Here is a 17687-nt window from a genome sequence, read left to right as displayed (position 1 = left end):
AGCCCTTGGGTAAGCCACCCCCTCAACTAGATCTTTGGCTTCCACACACCTTTCACAACTACCCCAGGTGCCCACCAGAGGAAGACTCCAGTCCAGAAAAGGATATTTTTTTTATTCAAGTAACTGCAAATAGGAAACCAGATGGGGGGGCCCCAGGCTGGGACAAATAATGACTACCTCCTCCCCAGCAGAACAGGGGGAGAAGGTGGCCCCTACACCCTTGACGGTCTATACAGGCCCCCCCCCTCACTCTGCTGCAGCATCCTAGGGGCAGAGCCCCACCTTCCCTGGGACTGGGGTAATCGGTAACCCAGCCTGCTCTGCCCTGGGGCCCTTCCCCTAAGAGTCTCAGAGGAGGGGATGTGGGCAGGACAGGAGGAGGCAATGAGGATGAACATTTGGCGCTGGTCACAGCAGCAATGACAGATGTCTAAGAATGGAAACATTGAACAAAAACAACACAACTGTCCAGAGGTAGTTTGTGAACAGAGGAAAAGATGGAACCAGAACCTTGGGGGGTGGGGAGGAGCAGAAGGGTGGGAGTGGGCAAGGCTAGCTCCTTGTTATCAGTGCCCCATGTAAGGAAAGGGGATACTGAGGCCGAGGGGGAAGCGCATGGGGTTGGGCAGGCGCTCTAGCCCACCTCAGGTGGCTGCCACAGGGACCGTGGACCTCCTGAGCCTCACCTGGATAAAGGGGGGGAATGCATTTCCCTCACTGCAACAGATTCCAGGAAGGAAGGTGGGCTGGAGCCCATTTAGAGTAGGGGGGGCTCAAACCCCTCCTGCCTTCCTTCCTGTGCCCAAAGGGGGCTGTCTGACCCAGAGCAGGGACCAGGCAAAGTGGGAAGGAAGAGAAGTGGGTGTGAACCGCACCTAATGAAACACAGGTCAGTCGGGGGGCGTCTTGGGGCCGAGTGCCCCTCCCTACCGGCCATACCTGCTGCTGCCAGTGCTGTGGAGTGGGGCAGATCAGAATGAGATGGGCGCTTGGGCCCCTTTTAAGGCCAGGGGAGCCCTCCCAGGCCCCTTAGTGGGTAGCCAGAGGAAGAAAGGGGAAGCAGAAGGGATTCCCCCCCCAAAGCCAAGAGCCCGGTCAGCGATGTCCCCACCACTGAGCAGGAGGATGCGGCAGGGGCAGGGCATACGGTGCAGTGGGAAGTCAGCCTTGTCTGGAAGGGCAAGTGTGCGTGTGGGTGGAGGGGTCACTGGAAACCAAGACCAAAGGAGACGGCTCCCCACTCGGGCCTTGGGGCCCCGCAGCGGCTGGTGTGCTGTGTAGTGTGGTGGTGAAGGCGCAGGGGGGTGGCGGGGAGGCGTGGGTCTGGGGGAAGGGGCAGGGGCGGTGGGAGCGGAGCGGAGCTGTCCAGTCCCAGAAGGAAACTGCCCCTCGGTGAAGGAGCGGGCGGCACGGCGCGGTCACTGCTCCTCTTCGGAGGACTCCTGCGAGATGCCCTCTTCTTCCTCCTTCTCCTGTGAGGTGGACAGGGCAGTCAGTGGGAGGGGCAGGCACAGGCCAGGATCGCTCCCACCCCTCCCCGGGCTCCCTGGCTCTCCAGAAGGGGGATGAGTCAAGGCTGAGTGTGTGAGTGACTCAGCAACCTCCACGGCCCAGTTTCATTCATAAAAAAGGAAGAATTTAGAGGGAGGGAAAAAAAAAACCCCACACACATGCTGCTCTTGCACCAGGCCAGGCCCCCTTGGCCCCCGGGCCTGTGGTGGACATGGCGGGACCCGCAGAGCCCCGTGTGGCACTGAGCTGCAGCCTGAGGAAGTGAGTGGCTCTCTGTAGGAAGAGAAGGGAGAGGTGGCCAGAAAGAGGAAGCGGGAAGGGGCGGCTGCGGGGTGTGCTGGGTGCAGTGCCGGGGAACCAGGTGGCCTTGGCCCGCAGAGGCAGCTGATGGGCCATGGACTGACCCCGGGCCAGGGCGGGGAGGAAGGGGAAGTGTGTGCCGCCGGGGCTCACTCACTGGGCGGGAATGTCGGGACACCACATGGGCCTGCGGCCCCCGTGCCAGGCACAAACTCCAAAACAACTTGTTTCCTGTTACTCACTCCTGGGGCCGGGCCAGCACCCCCTAACTCCCCTCCTCACCCTGGTGGTGGCTCAGCTCGAGGAATGAAGGCCTTGAGATCAGATTGGGGGGTGGGGTAGGTAGGAAAAGGCCAGAAAGAGCAGGCTGGGGTGGCCTTAACTTCAGTATAGGCCCTAGAAGCAGCCTCCTGGACTCCGCCTACCTTCTTTCATTAACAGGTGTTGGGGGCGGGGGGGGGGGGCTCAGAATCGGATGGTCCCAGTTGAGGTGCTGAGTGGGATCACCTCTCTGCTCCCACAGAGCACTACCCACCTGCCCCAGGGCTGAGCTCCTTTGCTGCTGCTTCCTTCGCTACCCAAGAGCGTGGGGAGGACAGACCTCACCCTATGCTCATAGTCTTCTTTCCTCATTTCTATAATGGGGCCCGGGGGTGGGAGACTAGATGACCTCCAAGTTCCCCCTAGAAATGGAGTCTGTTCTAGGAGTAGAGGAAAGAGAAGTAGCCCCAACCCACCAGGGCAGGGCAGGGGTCAGAGTCTGGTTTGTCCCCAGGACCCTTCACTTCTCAGGGACACAGCCCTTTAAAAGCCGTGGGCTGGGTGCCAGGACCCTCGGCCACACGCACATCCTCTCCCTCTCCAGGCCTGGGTAGAAAGAATGATGATGTCCCACTAGGATTCCTGGCTCAGGTTGGGCAAAGCCATCTTCCCAGGCAGAGCACGCAGGACTAATCTGTCACCCATTCTTAAACACCCTCCCAGGAAGTAAGAAACCGCCGCCATCCCTTCACCTACCAGTTTTTTGGGTCTGCCCCTCGGTTTCCTCCCTGGAGTTGTGGTAGTTTTCTAGATGGTCAGAGAAAAAGATCCACTAAGTTGAAAAACATCCCTACCACTGCTCACCGGATGCCCAGTGCCCCACCAGGATGGGGAGGGACCGAACCACCTACCTCTGCTCAGGGCAGCCTGGGACTCCCTCAGCCTGCGGGCCCACCCGAAGCCAGCTGGTGATGACTGGCTAGCCACACTGCACCCCCCCCCCCAATATACACACACGCCCCCCACTCCCTCCTCCACCCATGACTCAGAGGATATGAGTCGTGTCTCAGAAAAAATAAAATAAAAAACAAAACAACTTCTCTGAGAGACTGATGCCACTGTAAATCTGGCCTACCCTGCTTGGCCCCATTTCTCTGGGGATTCAGGGGACCCCGGAATGGAACGGAACATGGTCAGCCTAGGGAGTGATGGAACTACCCCTTCACTCTTCCCCATTCACCTTTCTCCAGACAAGGAGAGCTATGGGGCTTCTAACTGGATTTCCCCATCGTCCTGTGCAGGCCTGAGTGCCCACCAGTGAGGAGTCAGTCATTGCCCTGCTGTCCCCAGTTTGCCAAGACCCACTGCCACCCGTGCCTCCTTCATCCTTACCCGGGTCTTGGCAGCACCCTTGTTTTTGCTCCCCTTTGGTCGGCCCCGAGGTCTCTTAGGTGTTGGCACTTCACTGGGTTCCTTCTGCAAAGGCAGGTGGGATAATCGGACACAGATGCCATCTGCCCCACCCCTTTCGAGACACAGCTCTCCCCTCCATCCCAAGTCAGCCAGCCATCACCCTGACCCAGAAATCCACAGGCACCACAGCAGGCAAGCCCTCCAGACCCAAGTTCTCGCTCTATTTTGCAAAGCCCCTCCCGTGCTTCCCTGTGACAACAAAATGACAAGAAACCAGAAAAGGGAAAGGGGTCATAGGGCAGAAAAACCCATCCGGCAGCTCTGCCACCAATGGGCCCTAAGCTCTCAGGCAAGACCCAGAATGCTTGGGACTCAGTCTCCTCAACTGCAAATGGTGAGAAGACTTCCCTCACAGAGCATCAGAGCCTCAAGGAAGGGTGCAGAAGTGTCCCCCACTGGGCCAATACCACGCCCCAGCCCCTGGGGGAATGCAGAAGAGGATAAACACCCCCCAACCAGAGGGAGCCTCCAACCACTACCTGCAAACCAAACTCCCTCCAGGCTTTGTCCCAGGGAGGGAAATCAGGCCCGGATGTCAGAAACCAAGAGATCCCTGCCGTAGTCGCCGGTGAAATTTACTAAGCCTGACTAAGCCTGACGGAATAAAAAGCTGCTGCATAATGCACAGAAGCTGGACAGTAAAGGCAGGTCAGCTACGGTTTCGGGGCAGCTGCCCACAGGCTGTTTGGAACTATAGTCCAGTAACCCAAAACACCCCCCACCACCACCCAGACACCCGGCTGCAGACCCCAGCTACCTAGCAAGAGGTGGAGGCCGAGGGAATGAGACAAAAAGACCAACTCCCTCCACACTGTGGGCTGTGCCAGGGGCAGCTGAAGCCCACCACTCTGACTTCTCAGGGCTCATGTCTCCCCGCAGTCAGTACCTCCCGTGCTCTCCATCCTACAGGTAGGAGAAGCCTGAGGCCCACGGAGCAAAGAGCAAGGGTTGACCTGGACCCCTGGCCTCTGGCCCTCACCCCTGCAGCCCCTCCGAGAGAATCCAAGATCTCCACCAAGTGACAGGTGCTCCCCCGACAGCCTCACAGGCCATGCTCCCTAGGGTGCCCCAAGGGGCCAGGCTGGCCTTCTAACCCTGTGGAACCTCAGTGGTGGCCAGCACCAGGGTTCCCAGAGTCCCACTCCTATGACAACTTCCCCACATTTTCTGTTCTTGGGCTTCCGTTTCCTTTTACGGAGCCAGAGTGGTGCCTGGGCCCAGGGCCGCTTGAAGCCAGGCCTGTGGACAGGTGCAGCCCACAAGCTTTGTTATAGGTCTGGGATAAGGAAGTACGGAGTTGACAGTTAAGTATTTAGTAACTTTTATGGCTAATGGACAGACAAGTATGTGCCGTGAGCCTAAGGATTAGAAACACAGGACTTAGACATATATGTAAACTCCTCTTTACTGTGTTTTTGTAAACATGCTGGTCTATCCACAACAGCCTGGACATAAAGGGTGGGTAGTTTACCAGGATGTGAGCATGAGGTCACTTCTGGCTTGGATTATCTGGCATGGGCTCAGGGGTCACTCAAATTTCTCAGCCCCCCCCCCCAAAAAAAAAAAATTTCTCAGCCCCCACTTCTCTCCTGGGGTCTCAGGAGCTGACCAGGGTTGGCATGTGTGGGGTGCATGTTTGGAGTGAGCGCACACCGACATGCAGCATGGATTCTGCAGCCCTCTACTCCAGCTGTCACTTGCTCAGACACGTGGCACCTCCCTAACCCAAAGGGGGTAAACCGAGCAAAGGTTTGGACACCCACCTGACTCCCTACCAGCGCCGTCCCGGGACTCACCGGAGGCTGCTTGCGCGGCCGGCCCCGCCCTCGCTTCTCAGTGCCGTCCTTTTCCTGCTTGGAGGCCAAAGGCTGGCTGGACTTCGAGCTCGACTCGCTCATCTTCCCTTCTCTCTGGAGCAGGTGGAGGAGCGACGGCTGGGATGCTAGGGAGCAGGAGAAGTTGTTTTAAACACGACATCTTGCTTCAGCCACCTCCTATCTCCTTCACCACTTCCACCCTCCAAATGCACTGTAGGACCCTGCCTACTCCTAGGGCTACCCAGGATTCCTGACATCCTGAGGATGGGATGAGGGGGAATCCCTGGGTGGCTCAGTGGTTTAGCGCCACCTTCAGCCCAGGGTGTGATCCTGGAGTCCTGGGATCAGGTCCTGCATCCGGCTCCCTGCATGGAGCCTGCTTCTCCCTCTGCCTGTGGTCCCTGTCTCTCGCTGTGTGGGTCTCTCATGAATAAATAAATAAAATCTTAAAAAAAAAAAAAAAAAAAGCCTTAAAAAAAAAAAAAAAAAAGGATGGGGAGTTGTGGGGGGTGTCTACCCAGCCCGGGCAGGCTGCTACAGGGTGGGGCTGGGCCGTTGGCCCTAATCAGCTCCTTATCTCCTGCTCAGAAGGGTGCTTTGTTGTCCTGCCACCCCCACGGGGCCCAGGCTCAAGAGGCACAGCCAAGCTCAGATGTATTTCTGCAGGTGAGGCCACCTAGACGGAGGTGTAGGTTGGGGGGTCCTCACACTGCCCAAGGTCCCTCTGTCTAGCCAGCTGCCCTTTCTCTTAGAGAAAAGCAAGCCTGAATGGCTCACAGTCAACAGGGGAGGAAAGGGAAGCAGAATCAATCAGCCCCAGACAGCCAGGGCCATCAGTACCCCCCCACCTGGCCAAGAGAGTTGCCTATCTGCCACGGCCCAAGCCTCAGGACCAACTGCGACACTCCACATCAATCACCTGGCCGGGGTGGTGCCCACCCCACCACTTAGGTCTCCTCTCTGCTCTCCCTGGGCAAGAGCCTTGGGGATTCAAGGCTGGGAACAGTTTGGGAAGGGGGAAGATGGCCAAAATTGTAGTAGGGGAGGAAAACCCAAAGCCCTTTCCCCTTATCCCCACCCCACCCACCTGGAGTCAAATAAAATCTTCCCCTTTGATGCCTGCTTTCAGGAGGGGCAGAATTTCTCCACTGAGATGGATCCTTCTAGCAGATGCTGGCTGCCCTCCCTCCCTCCCACCCCCCCAGCCCTGGCAGAGCTGGTCCTCAAAGCTTCTTTTCTAGCATTTTCCCTCTTCTTAGAGGCCGTTTTGGGTTTAATCAGCCCCACTAATTTTGAGTTTACATAAAACCTCCCACTGCAAGGAGCACCTGCACCCCGGATTAGGGTGGCTCTTCCAGAGGCTTAAAACACAGTGAGGGTCCTCCCCTCCCCCATCCCATTTCCCCTCTTGTCTTTCCAGTTGCAGAGACAGGAGACCCGGGAGACCTAGGACTCTGTACCTCCCTGGTAACAGATCCCTGGTTGCCCTTGGGAAAGGGCGGGCCCACACAGCTACACTTCCAAAAGACCTCCATCTGTAAAATGGGGTAATGGGAAGACATCTACCCCAACTCCCTCTTCCAAACTGATGTCAAAGATTAAACCAGATCATAGTTAAATGATCATCATAGTCAAGATCATAGTTAAATGCGTCAACATAAAGTCCTCACTTCAATCAAAATGAGAACTAGAATATTCGAAAATGACTTTTCTTTCACCTATTTCAGATTTTCAGACACATTTCCAATTTTAACTTAGCCAAGAGAAAAGAAAGTTTTTTTGCAAACTTGTGATTTTTGGAGGGCTTGAGGCCCCCATCCTCAAGCATCACGATTCTCCAGACGGTGAGACTTTGGTAATTATTCTATTTTATAATATTTCAGACTTGAAGACCCTTTTAAACAAGGTGGTTGGTGATTTATCCTGCTCCGTCATTAGTGGCTTGGCCTGCTCTGTAATTACAGGCAGTGATTAGAATCTTATATTACACCACAGGTTCCCCTTCAAGCTAAACATCAAAATTAATCAGTCTAAATGAGCACTGACCTCACATGAGGTCTGCAGAAGGCCCCCTCACGGAGGGGGTTCCAGTTGGGCCAAGCCAGCCCCTAATCCCAGAAAGCCTGGGCCCAGCATGCCTGAGAATCCTGGTGGGTCTCCGGGAAAGTTCCTGCATCATCTGGAGATCCCCCCACCACCTCATACTCCTGGGGACCCCTTTAATCCACTCTCCAACTCCCTCCCCTTCCAGGCCTCCAGGAACTGAATGAAGGCCTGAAGCCCTCTCTCGGTAGGGCTTGTCTCTTCTTCCACCTGTTTCTGAATATCAGAAGCCTGGCTGGCGAAGCCATGTTTAGGGCCCAACCTGAATCCTTCTGTATGTAATGAGCCTTTCTGGGCCTCAAGCTTGCCCCTCCACACACCGTGCATGCAATGGGTCTTCCACAAATGCACACGAGTCTACGAGCACAACCCTAGGAAATCATCATGGGGCTCCCTTGTTTTCCGGAAAAAAAGTAGCCCAGAGAGGCCTGAGGAGTTGCCCAAGGTCACACAGCAAGTTGGTGAGGAAAGAGAGGTTGTTACCGGCGACCCCTCTAGCCCGGGACTTTTCTTTCCTTACCCTCCTGGAGACTGATTAAAGTCTCTGTCGCCCCCTGCTCCAGACCCGGCCCCAGGGTGACTCTGCAAGTGTCTGGGCCGGGCCGTTGCAGGTCAGCCAACGAAACTAGGGGCCCGAGCGCGCGGGGGGAGGGGCACGGGCTGCTCTCGCAGGCGCGGGAAACTGGTGCACCCCGACCGCATGCACCGCCACGCGGGTGCACCCGGCCCCACTTCCTGCCAGAGGGGGCACCCAAGCCCGCCTTGGGGCAGGAAACCTGGCGCGCGCGGGCGCGGGGTAGAGGAAGAAAGCCACCTCCCTCCGCGCCCTCCCCGCAAAATAAAGCTCCAGAAAAAAAAAAAAAAATTGAAACGGGGAGTCAGAGGGACTAGTTCCAACAGAGCCCTGCAAAGCAGAGAAACCTGTTTGTGGGGGCGGAGGGCAGGCCCGGCCCCGGGGGCTGAAGAGGCGCGGGCCGGGCCAGAGGTGGGGTCGGGGTGAAGCCCCAAACCCAGGGCCGCGCGGTTCGGCCTCCTCTGCGTAGGGGGGCACCAGGGGGAAGGCCGAGCGGGAGCAGAGCTGAATTGCGGGGCTCCCGCCCATCCCCCTCACTTCTAGAACTTCCCCGGGCTGCGGGGGTCGCCCGGCCCCCCACTCGCCCGCCTCGCCGCAGCCCGCTCCTCTCCCCACCCCCCACAGCCCGGGCCCCGGCTCGGGCTCGGGCTCCAGCGGGAGCGGCGGCCGCGCGAGGTGCACCGGGCTCCGCCGGGTGCACAACTCGCGCTCGCCGCAGCCGCGCGCCCCCTCCCCCACCGCGCGCCTTTCCCGGGTCCCCGCCCCCCGCAGGGCACCCGCGGCGCGGGGGAAGGGGTGCGGGCGCCCTCCCCGCGCCGCGGGGCCCCGCCGCCCGCCCCCGCGCCGCGCGGCCCTCCCCCGCCGCCGGCTCGCGCAGCCCCGGCCTGGGAATAAAGCCGGAGGCGCGCGCTGCAGCCCCGGGCGGCTCGCAGGAGGGGCGGCGTGCGGGCGGGGGCGCGGGCGCCCCCCTCCTCCGCCGCCGCCGCCGCCGCCGCGGGCCCCGGGGACGACTCACCGCGAGCTCGGCCGCCGGCCTGCGGTGCGCGCTCCGGGCTGCCGGGAGCGACGGTGCTGGGCGCTGAGGACCGGCCTGGCTCCGCCGCCGCCGCCGCTGGTAGCAAATGCGGATCTGAAACCGGGAGAGAGAGCAGAGGCGCTCAGAGACCGCCGCCGCCGCGTGCTCGCCGCCCAGGCCCCCGCGGGGTATTTATCTGTCACATTCAGGCGGGGGGACAAAAATATTCGCCCTCCCCCGAAGGATGGCGAGGGGCAGGAAGCTAGGCACGGCCCGTGCGCGGCCTCAATAAATAAATAATTTAATTAAATGATAGATACATAAAAAAAAAAAGAAGCCACCGGAGGGGCCGCGAACTCACGCCTTCTTGGAGCCGCGCCAGCGCCAGAAATAGCCCGGGCTCGGAGTCCCAATTAGAGGAGCGCAGCCCCGGCTCAGGGGAGCTTAAAAAGAGCGACCCAGGGGCAGGGGGGACGGGCCCGCCCGCGCCAGCCGTGTCACTGTGGGGGGCGGGGCCATGCAAATGAGCCCGGGGATTTAAAAGGGCGGCCGCCCGCCAGCCGCCGCCGCCGCGCGGGTGGGTGCTGACGCCCGGGAGGGGTGCGCGGGAGGCCTGGGCTGGGAACCCGAGGCCACGATCCCCTCTACTGTCCCGGGCCGGGAGCCCGGGGAGGGTGCATAGAGTGGGAACGCCAAGGAGCTTTCCGCGGGGGGAGAGGGGAGGGCGTCCTCACAGCCTGGAACGGGGCGGGGGGGCGGTCCTGGGAGGATCACCTCCAGGGACCTTCCGGGCGCGTGGGCCCGGCGCCCGCGGGGCGCGCTGGGTGTGGGCGGGCGTTAGTGCCCGCGGGATCCGCGCGGGCGGGCGGGGGCGGGGAGGAACGCGCCCGGGAGAATTCCGCGGCCTACCCGCCGCCCCAGCGCCCAGATTCGCGGCTCGCAGATTCCCCTGGGCGGACAGGTGTCAGCATGTGCATTTCAGTGCCAACCTGCGTGTGGCTGACTGGTGAAATACAAGTCTTGTGAAATCCAAACGTGAAACTTGTGAAATCCCGAGTTCTCGCTTATTAATGGCCGCGAGTGAGCCGTCATCCAGGTGCAGCCTCCAAGCGAAGCAAACGATTGGCTCGCTTGCAGGTAAACCCGAGGGTGGACTCGTCCCTCCAGGGGGCTCGCGTGGTGCTTGGAGATACGCCTACCCACTGGGTGCCCTAGCCTTCTCCGCTGCGAAGGAGAACGAGAAAGCGTGAGCCCACGGTCGCCTGGAAGCACTTTGAGGGCAGGGACTGGGTCGACGCGAGCCGTCCCCGCCACGCCTGGCCCGCCCGGCGCCAGAGACTTGTTGCACCGACGAGGAGGAAGCCAAAGTCGAAAGATGGCGGGGAGGGCGGTGGGAGAAGAAAGGGCGCTGTCGAGAGCGGCGCGCCCTGCAGGCCGGGTCCGGGCCTCCTCGGGCGCACCTCCCGCCCCTGGTCCCCGCGGCTGCCCTCCACACCTCCCGTGATGCAGGGAAATGCAATGCGGCCCAGTGACACACGGCTGTGACTCATGTTTTTCTTTGCTCCCCTCCTTCCTCCCCGGCCGGCCGAGGCCCCAGCCCAGCCCCCTCCTCAGGGGGCGAGCGGGCGAAGGAGGGGGCCGCCAGGAAAACCCTGCGCCCGCAGTGGAGGCGGGGTGGGGAGCCGGAGGGGCCGGGCCTCCTACTTTCAGGAATGTTTCAGGAATGTTTCCGGTGGGGGTGGGGAGCAGCGCGGGATGGGCCCAGCCCCCACCCGGGGCGGCGGGCCGGCGCTCGGGGCCGGGGGCAGCACGTGCTCGGCCGGGTGGGGGCGGGGGCGGGGGCGCCCGGGCGGGAAGGCGCCGGCGGCCCCGGGCGCGGGTTCAGCCAGGAGGGCGCGCGGGCCTGGGGCCGCCAGGGCTCGGGGTGGGCCCGGAGGCCGCCCTGCGCGCGCCGGCTCCCCGCCCCGCGCCCAGGTGAAACGGAGTTCCTGCGAAGTGCCCAGGCCGCCCCTGGAGGGGAAAGGAAGTCACCGGAGGGGAGAGGAGGGTGGAGGGGAAGGCCTGGGAGAGGCTGGGGGAGGGGCGGCCTGCCCCTTTGTTTGGAGCCGGGGTGGGGGCGGGGCGGGGTGGAAGGCGCGCGGCTCCCTCCATCTTTGTGCCCTGCGTGCGGAGCGCGCGCTTAGTAGGCCGCGACTTGGGTTGGCTGGACGCCTTGAGGTGGCTCGAGAACCTCTGCAGCGTTGAGCGGAAGAACGAGCCTTCAGTTCTTGCCCCACTACCGTCAGGTCACGGTTCCCCTTCGGCGACGCGGGCCCCGCGCCTGGCCCGGGGGTGGCCCTCGCAGAAGCGCGCGCGCCCCTAGACGCCGGGCGCCAGGCCGAGCTCCGGGGCCCACGGCCTGGGAGGCCCCTCCCCGGGACGCAGCTTACCTGGGGCAGCCCTGCCTTGCGCGCTTGGCCGGTGTCCTGCGGCCTTCCCTGAGGGACCTGGGGAAGGGAGAGGGACTTCTGCCTCCAGGGGCTGTGGGAAAACTTGGCCAACTTTTTGGCCCACTTCTAACTAGCCGACTTGATCTTATTTTTCCTACCCTTATTTTTCCCCTCGTCCTGATTTTCTCACCGACTTGGTTTTTTACCTTGTCCTGCGGGTGTTCTTGTCAGCCACCTCAAACCCTCCCTGGAAGGAGGCAGGTATAAATACACTTGGGGGCAAATACGATAGCTTGCTCCTCTTCAGGATTCCCCTCGCCCCTGCAATCCGCAGAACTACCACTGACCTCCTTGCCTTCTGGATTAAAGATGCCCTGAATTCCCTTCCTTTTCTGTCCTTCCTTTTTCAGTAAGTATTAAGCAGAAGGGTGAGTGGTCGTGAGAAAAAGATGAATAAGATATGGTTCTTGCTCCAGCAAGTTTCATATTTAGAGGAATCAGAACCAAGAACACACCAGAGAAAGCTGAGGAGCAACCCAGGAGATGCCATGAGGCCAAGTGCACTCTTTGATTCAGTCAGTATTTATTGAAAGCCTACTAGGTACTAAGAGCTGGTCCAAACTCTTGGGGTACAAGCAGTGAACAAAGTAAAATTCCCTGTGCTCTTGAAGCTTATGTCTAGGGAGTCAGGCCTTTAAACAGAGACTCATGCTACAGAGGGAGAGAAGATGGGAGCTCAGAATAGTCAGGGAAGTAAGTTGGCTGGAGGAGCTGGGCTGAAGTAGGCCTTGAGCTGGTCTTGATGGCATTTGGATAACTAGGGAATTAGGAGCAGCAAGAAAGAGCTATTCTAAGCCTGGGGCATCAACCTGGTTGGTCAAGGCCTGAGGAGTCCCAGGGGAATCCATCATGTCAGAACTGGTCTTTCCCTTAGGAAACATTTTCTTACTGTCAGAGTTGGGTTATGCAGTTTCCACAAGGACAACCAGCCAACTTCAGGAACCCAACAGGAATGTCCACGGAGTGAGGAGTTCCGATCAACTCTGTATTTCAGGACAGCTGCAGGTTAAGTTCATTTTCACCTGAGCTGTTGCAATTCCTCCTGATGGATGCCAGTTCGTCCCCTGCCTTGCCAAGTGGTGTAGCGGGAGACTGACAATCCCAGTCGAAGTTTGGAAATGCAGAGGTTGTAGTGGGTTGGGGTGTCTCTTAGCTTTCCCTGGGGATTCATGTCTCAGTACATCTCTCCAGTCAGCATATGCGCTTCTCAATACCTCTTCTGAGTCATCTACGGCTAGCTCTTGGAAGAGTAGAGGAGAAGACCACTGTCAATGGTTCCATGTAGTGTTTGGGTTAGTTGAGGTTTTCTAGAAGCCCGGGGGATGAGGTTTGATTAACATTGTATGTCCAGCCCAACATAAAAGGTAGTGGGAGGAGGCAGGAAGAAGAGAAACCAGAATAGTTTAACCATTGCCCAAACTGGGATACTTTTTAAAGTAAACATTTTACTGATGAAAACTGTATGTGCAGAAAATGCACAACCCTGTATCAGCTCAATGCATTTTTGTAGAAGGAACACCCTGTGTCACCAGCACCCAGATCCAGAAACCATCTCCAGCCCCACCACGTCACCACCATTGCCACTTCTAATAGCCTCCTGTACTTTCTCCTTTTGCATGCATCGCGTGGATGGAATCATAGGTGATACACTCCTGGGTTTGTTCAACATTATATCTGAGTTTCATCCATGTGGTAGCATGCGGCTGACATTCATTCTTCTTGCTGCATAGTTATATGGTGTGAATGTGCCACAATTTATGTATCTGTTCTGTTGAAGGGCATTTGGATGGACTCTGGTTTGGGTTATTACAAATAGTACTACTGTGGGTGTTCCAGAATATGTCTTTGTGATTAGATGTGCAAATTTCTGCTAAGTAGTGCCTAGGAAAGGAATTCTTGGATTGTAGGATAGGTTTGTCCAGCTATTACAAGCAAGTAGGCCACTTAAGAGTAAAAGGGGGGACTTCGCGGTAATTTTGACCAGACAGCATAAAACTGGGATTGATCCCCGGCTGTATCAACCAGGATTGACCCACGCATGTCACATATAGGGGCGCCCTGGTGTACAGTGTTTGACCACTCCTGGAGAGTCACCCAGCTACTAGTACATCTGGTCATCTGGCAGGATCAGGTCTCCAGGCCCTGCTGACCACAAGCTCTGCTGCCAGGAGGCCTGGCAGGCCTAGAATGGGAGGAGAGCCTCTTCTGCTTCCAACTTTCGAGGGAAAATCTCTTCAACGAATTGGAAGGCCCAGGAGACAGGCACCCCCGTGCCCTGAGCCAATTACCCATGCTGCATGGCTGCAGGGCACCATGGACTTTGTCAGCTTTCTTCAAGGCTGAAACACAGGTAAGCCCCACTCCTCAGCAGCCTCAGAAAAAAAATGAGGAAAAGGAGTTTATGAGCATGGACTAAATGCAAATGTGTTCTCAGATCCTTCAACACTCCTACCAGATCAGTGATGCTGTTGCCGCCATTATACAGGTGCTAAAACTGAGGCTCAGGAAGATTAAACAGCTTGACATTCTGCTTCTATGCCCAGGCTGGGTGGCGTTGCTGCCTTCTCCCAGCCTGGCCAGATGGCTCTCTCTAGGCACCAAGAGAGGCATAAGGGATGTGGCCTTGAACCAGGTAGCTACATTCCCTGTCTTTAAGTGGTGTACTTTGGGTGGGATGGGGGGCAGATAAGTACATGGCAAATATACTTTGAACAGTGTGGTACCTGCTGGAATGGGGGCCCGAGGAAGCACAAGGCAGGGGCCCAGTGTGTGGGTGGAGCATCACAGGAAGGCCTGGGAGTGGGCAGGTGAGGCAGCAGGGCATCTGATGTGGGGATGGGCTCCGGGCTGTGACACACATAGGAGCTGGACTCAGCACCATTCCCCACACAGTTTAGGATGTGAATTAGATCCCACCAAAGAAAGAGGAAAATTTGAAGGAAGCAGGGAGAGGGAAATACCACTGTGTGGGCTGTGGAGACTTGGGCTTTTCTGTAGCACATATAACATCCAGTTACCAGCTTTATGGGGATCAAGAGGCAGGTATGGGGGAACGGGCAGAAGGGCCTCCTATTCCTGGATGGCAGCTCAGCTACTCAGATGGGAGGGCCTCTTGATTCCCACCCCCATCAGAGCAGAGGGAGGCAGTTCAGTTGTGTTTTCCCAGGAGGCCCAGCCTAGAGCTGGCTCCTCCAGTTCTTCCAAAAGTTTTAAGAGCACCTAATTCCTGGTATTAAATCTCTTTCCACCTAAAACATAAGGCATGTCCCACCTCTGTTCAGAATCCTTCATAGATTCTCATCTCACAGGGTAAAAATGAAGTCTTCACCCAAACCCCAAAGCTCAGCAATCTCCCCACCCCTAACCCCATCACCTACCTGCCATTCTACTTCAGCTGCACCAGCTTCCTCCATGGTCCCCACACCTGCCAGGTGAGAGCTCACCTCAGGGCCTTTGTTGCACTTGCCATTCCCTCTGCTTGACCTGCTATTCCTATAAATATTCTCAGGACTCACCCTGTCACCACCTTCAGGTCTCTGTTCAATATTACTGTCCATGCTATGTAAAATTGCACATTTGCCCTGCAATTCTTCATCTACTTTACCACGCTTCTCCCCCCATAACACTTATCAGTTGCTAACGTACTATATAACTAACTTTGTACTTAATTGTAATCGGTAAAAGTGGTACATTTGTTTCCTGTCCAACAGTGTCCATTGGAAGGCCAGAGGATTTGATGTGTGGTATTGACAGGCGGATTCCCAGGGTCTCACACAGTGTTCAAATCTAAAACAACTGTTGAATGAAGAATGTTTAGCAGAAGTGATTTCCGTTATCACAAAAGCCAACCCACAGGGCATTGGGTTGGGCAAAGGCCATCTGTCCCCAAACCTCAAGGCAGACAAAAGGGTGAGGAACCCAGCATATCATCATGGGAGTCACAAGATGGCCTAGCCCAAGATGCAGCTTCTACACCCTACAGAAACACCTGCTTTCTGTCTATGTTAAAGTCACTGTACCATTGTCATCTGCAGACTAATTTCTAGCAGGCACTACTTCTAGATCTTACAGTTTGCCAGCAATCAGGGGAAATTTTTTCCCTTTGGTCTCAGGTTTAGTCATCAGGAGCTGGCCGCCACCTGGCAACCATCTTGGCCCTTTGGCCAGAGTGGACCAGCCGGGTTGCTTTGCTTATTGGTGGCTGGGCGGTGGTGGCAGCTCTCCAGAGTGTGCTTTGAGTGAGTGTAAGATTTAAGCTTTGCACAGAACAGGTGTCCCTTTGCTCCAAGGAACTACCTGACAATGTCCAGTGCAACAGGCTCTGCAGGTACAATGCCCAGAACAGGAACGGCTGAAAATACACACACTTGAAAACTACGTAGTCTGTGAAAGCCCCATCCTTGCGAGCAAGTGGAAGGAAGTATTAGGGCCTGGGACCCTGTTCTCTGGGGGCTGAAGTGTAATTCTGGAGTCCGGCTTGAGGCACTGGGCTGGGTTTCTCCCCAGACCACATGCCCTCTGGGGTTGGATGTCCAGTCAGTTCAATAACCAGCTCTAGTTCTTGGGGACTCAAGTCCTGTAGCTTTATTTTTATTCTTTAAGATTTTATTTATTCACGAGACACTGAAAGAGGCAGAGACACAGGCAGACGGAGGAGAAGCAGGCTCCATGCAAGGAGCCCGATGCGAGACTCTATCCCTGATCAGCCCCTGAGCCAAAGGTAGCTCAACCGGCGAGCCACCCAGGCCTCCCAAGTCCTGTAGCTTTAGCCACCTGCTCCTACCTCCCTCACACTCTTTTGGGAACATGCCCCAAGCATTCAGGAGAATCTCCTGTGGTCTTTAACTTGTTTCTCTTGCTCTCTTCCCTAAGTGCTGGGTCTGAGGAAGGGGAATAGTGACCCCTGAAGCCTTCAAGAGTGACTATCCTTCACAAGTTGTGGGGAGGCTCCCTCCTACCCACTTGTCTGGGGTGGGGTGGGGCCCAGCTGGGTCCTTCTGCCTCTGCAGCGGAGGGCTGCTCCACTTGGGGTGTCTCCTGGGTTCCCCAGTGCTCTGTCTGCTCCAGGCCACCCTGCACCTTTCTTGGGGCTGACAGCGTGGCTCTGGGGTCTCCATGCCGGGGATGGGCTGGAGGGCGTGCTGCCTGCAGCCTGCCGGAGCCCAGTAGAGCCCAGTAGCACGTGGGATGCCTGGGCTGGGCTCACGGCCTGGGGCCGGCCAGAGTCTGCGGATAGAAAGGAGAGCAAGGTGGAGGTCGAAGGGCGGGGGCCCTAGTTGAGGAGGAGGTGGGCTGGGGGTGAGGGGAGGAGCCAACACCAGGCCAGGGATTTGTCGGAATCCTCCAGGGCTTTGTTTTGTTCTTCTCCCCACCCGCGAGCCTCGCACCAGGGCCTAAGGGGGCCTTGGCGCTCAGCTGAAGTTGGTGAATGGATGGATGAATGAGAGCCAAAAGGGCTGGGGGAGGGGCAGAGGAAGTGGGTAGCTGGGGGAGGGGAGAGAAGCGGGCTGGGGGAGGGGAGGTAGCCACTGGCGGGAGGGCGGAGGAGGAGGAGGAGGGAGGCAGGCGGAGCAGGGCGAGCCTGCTGGTCTGGAATCTGGCTAGGAGATGGCGGCGGGGACGGGCCTGGCCGGCTCCCCTGCCCACCACTCTGGCTTAGACCTCGTTACCCCCTGCTCACCCAGCCTCCCCGCCTCCCTCCCACCCTACGAGTCCTAGGGTCGTAGGTCCAACTAGGCCCAGCTCTTCACTGCCAATCGAGCAGCGCCCTTCTTTGTCTTCTTACTTTCTTACTTTCTAGGAACCCAGCCACTAGGGCGTTGGTGGTCCTCCAGGACCAGAGTAGCTGAATGGCCCTGGTGGGCAGTGTTAGTCTGATGGTAAACCTAGGTTTGGACTCCCCCCTCCCCTTTCCCCACTCTGAGGTCTGGATGACAGGAAATACAGAGAGTGGGATCTGGGCCACCTTGCAGAGTCTGGGATGGATCTCTAGGGGTAGAGGAGTGAGCCAGTGGGCAGAGAAAATCCAAGGGCTTGCCCCACTGACAGCTGCCAGAGACCCCTGCGGGAAGCAGTGGAGCTCCCCGTGGGCAGTGCCAGGCAGGAGCTGCTGACAGCCAGGTTTCTGGGTCACCATCCAGGGT

The 17687-nt window shown here is 57.9% G+C and overlaps 1 protein-coding gene across 3 annotated transcripts; it reads right to left on the bottom strand.

Moving 5' to 3' along the window:
* Window positions 1–91: 91 nt before the first annotated feature.
* On the bottom strand, window positions 92–9574 carry HMGA1 (high mobility group AT-hook 1). Of its 3 annotated transcripts, XM_025418471.3 has the most exons (6): window positions 9417–9574; window positions 9056–9169; window positions 5310–5488; window positions 3466–3549; window positions 2830–2880; window positions 92–1472 (listed from the first exon to the last, which is right to left on the bottom strand). In XM_025418471.3, exons 3-6 carry the CDS (start codon window positions 5442–5444, stop codon window positions 1419–1421), a joined length of 324 nt encoding a protein of 107 aa, XP_025274256.1. In that variant the 5' UTR covers window positions 5445–5488; window positions 9056–9169; window positions 9417–9574; the 3' UTR covers window positions 92–1418. The 3 variants fall into 3 exon arrangements, with proteins under 3 accessions (XP_025274256.1, XP_025274258.1, XP_025274257.1); XM_025418473.3 differs by lacking the exon at window positions 9417–9574 and having other exon boundaries at window positions 5343–5488; XM_025418472.3 differs by lacking the exons at window positions 9056–9169; window positions 9417–9574 and adding an exon at window positions 7987–8144.
* Between the last annotated feature and the right edge of the window lie 8113 nt (window positions 9575–17687).

The sequence above is a fragment of the Canis lupus genome, chromosome 12 (genome assembly GCF_003254725.2).
Source record: "Canis lupus dingo isolate Sandy chromosome 12, ASM325472v2, whole genome shotgun sequence".
NCBI classification, from domain to species: Eukaryota; Metazoa; Chordata; class Mammalia; order Carnivora; family Canidae; genus Canis; species Canis lupus.
This window is presented reverse-complemented; position numbering and strand designations above follow the sequence as displayed.

Coding starts and splice junctions, on each gene's coding strand:
- HMGA1 (XM_025418471.3), bottom strand. CDS start 5,444: ATGAGCGAGTCGAGCTCGAAGTCCAGCCAGCCTTTGGCCTCCAAGCAG. Junction 3,550..5,309: donor CGGCGCTGGTAGGGAGTCAG/GTGGGTGTCCAA, acceptor CTGCCTTTGCAG/AAGGAACCCAGTGAAGTGCC. Junction 2,881..3,465: donor AGGGTGCTGCCAAGACCCGG/GTAAGGATGAAG, acceptor CTGACCATCTAG/AAAACTACCACAACTCCAGG.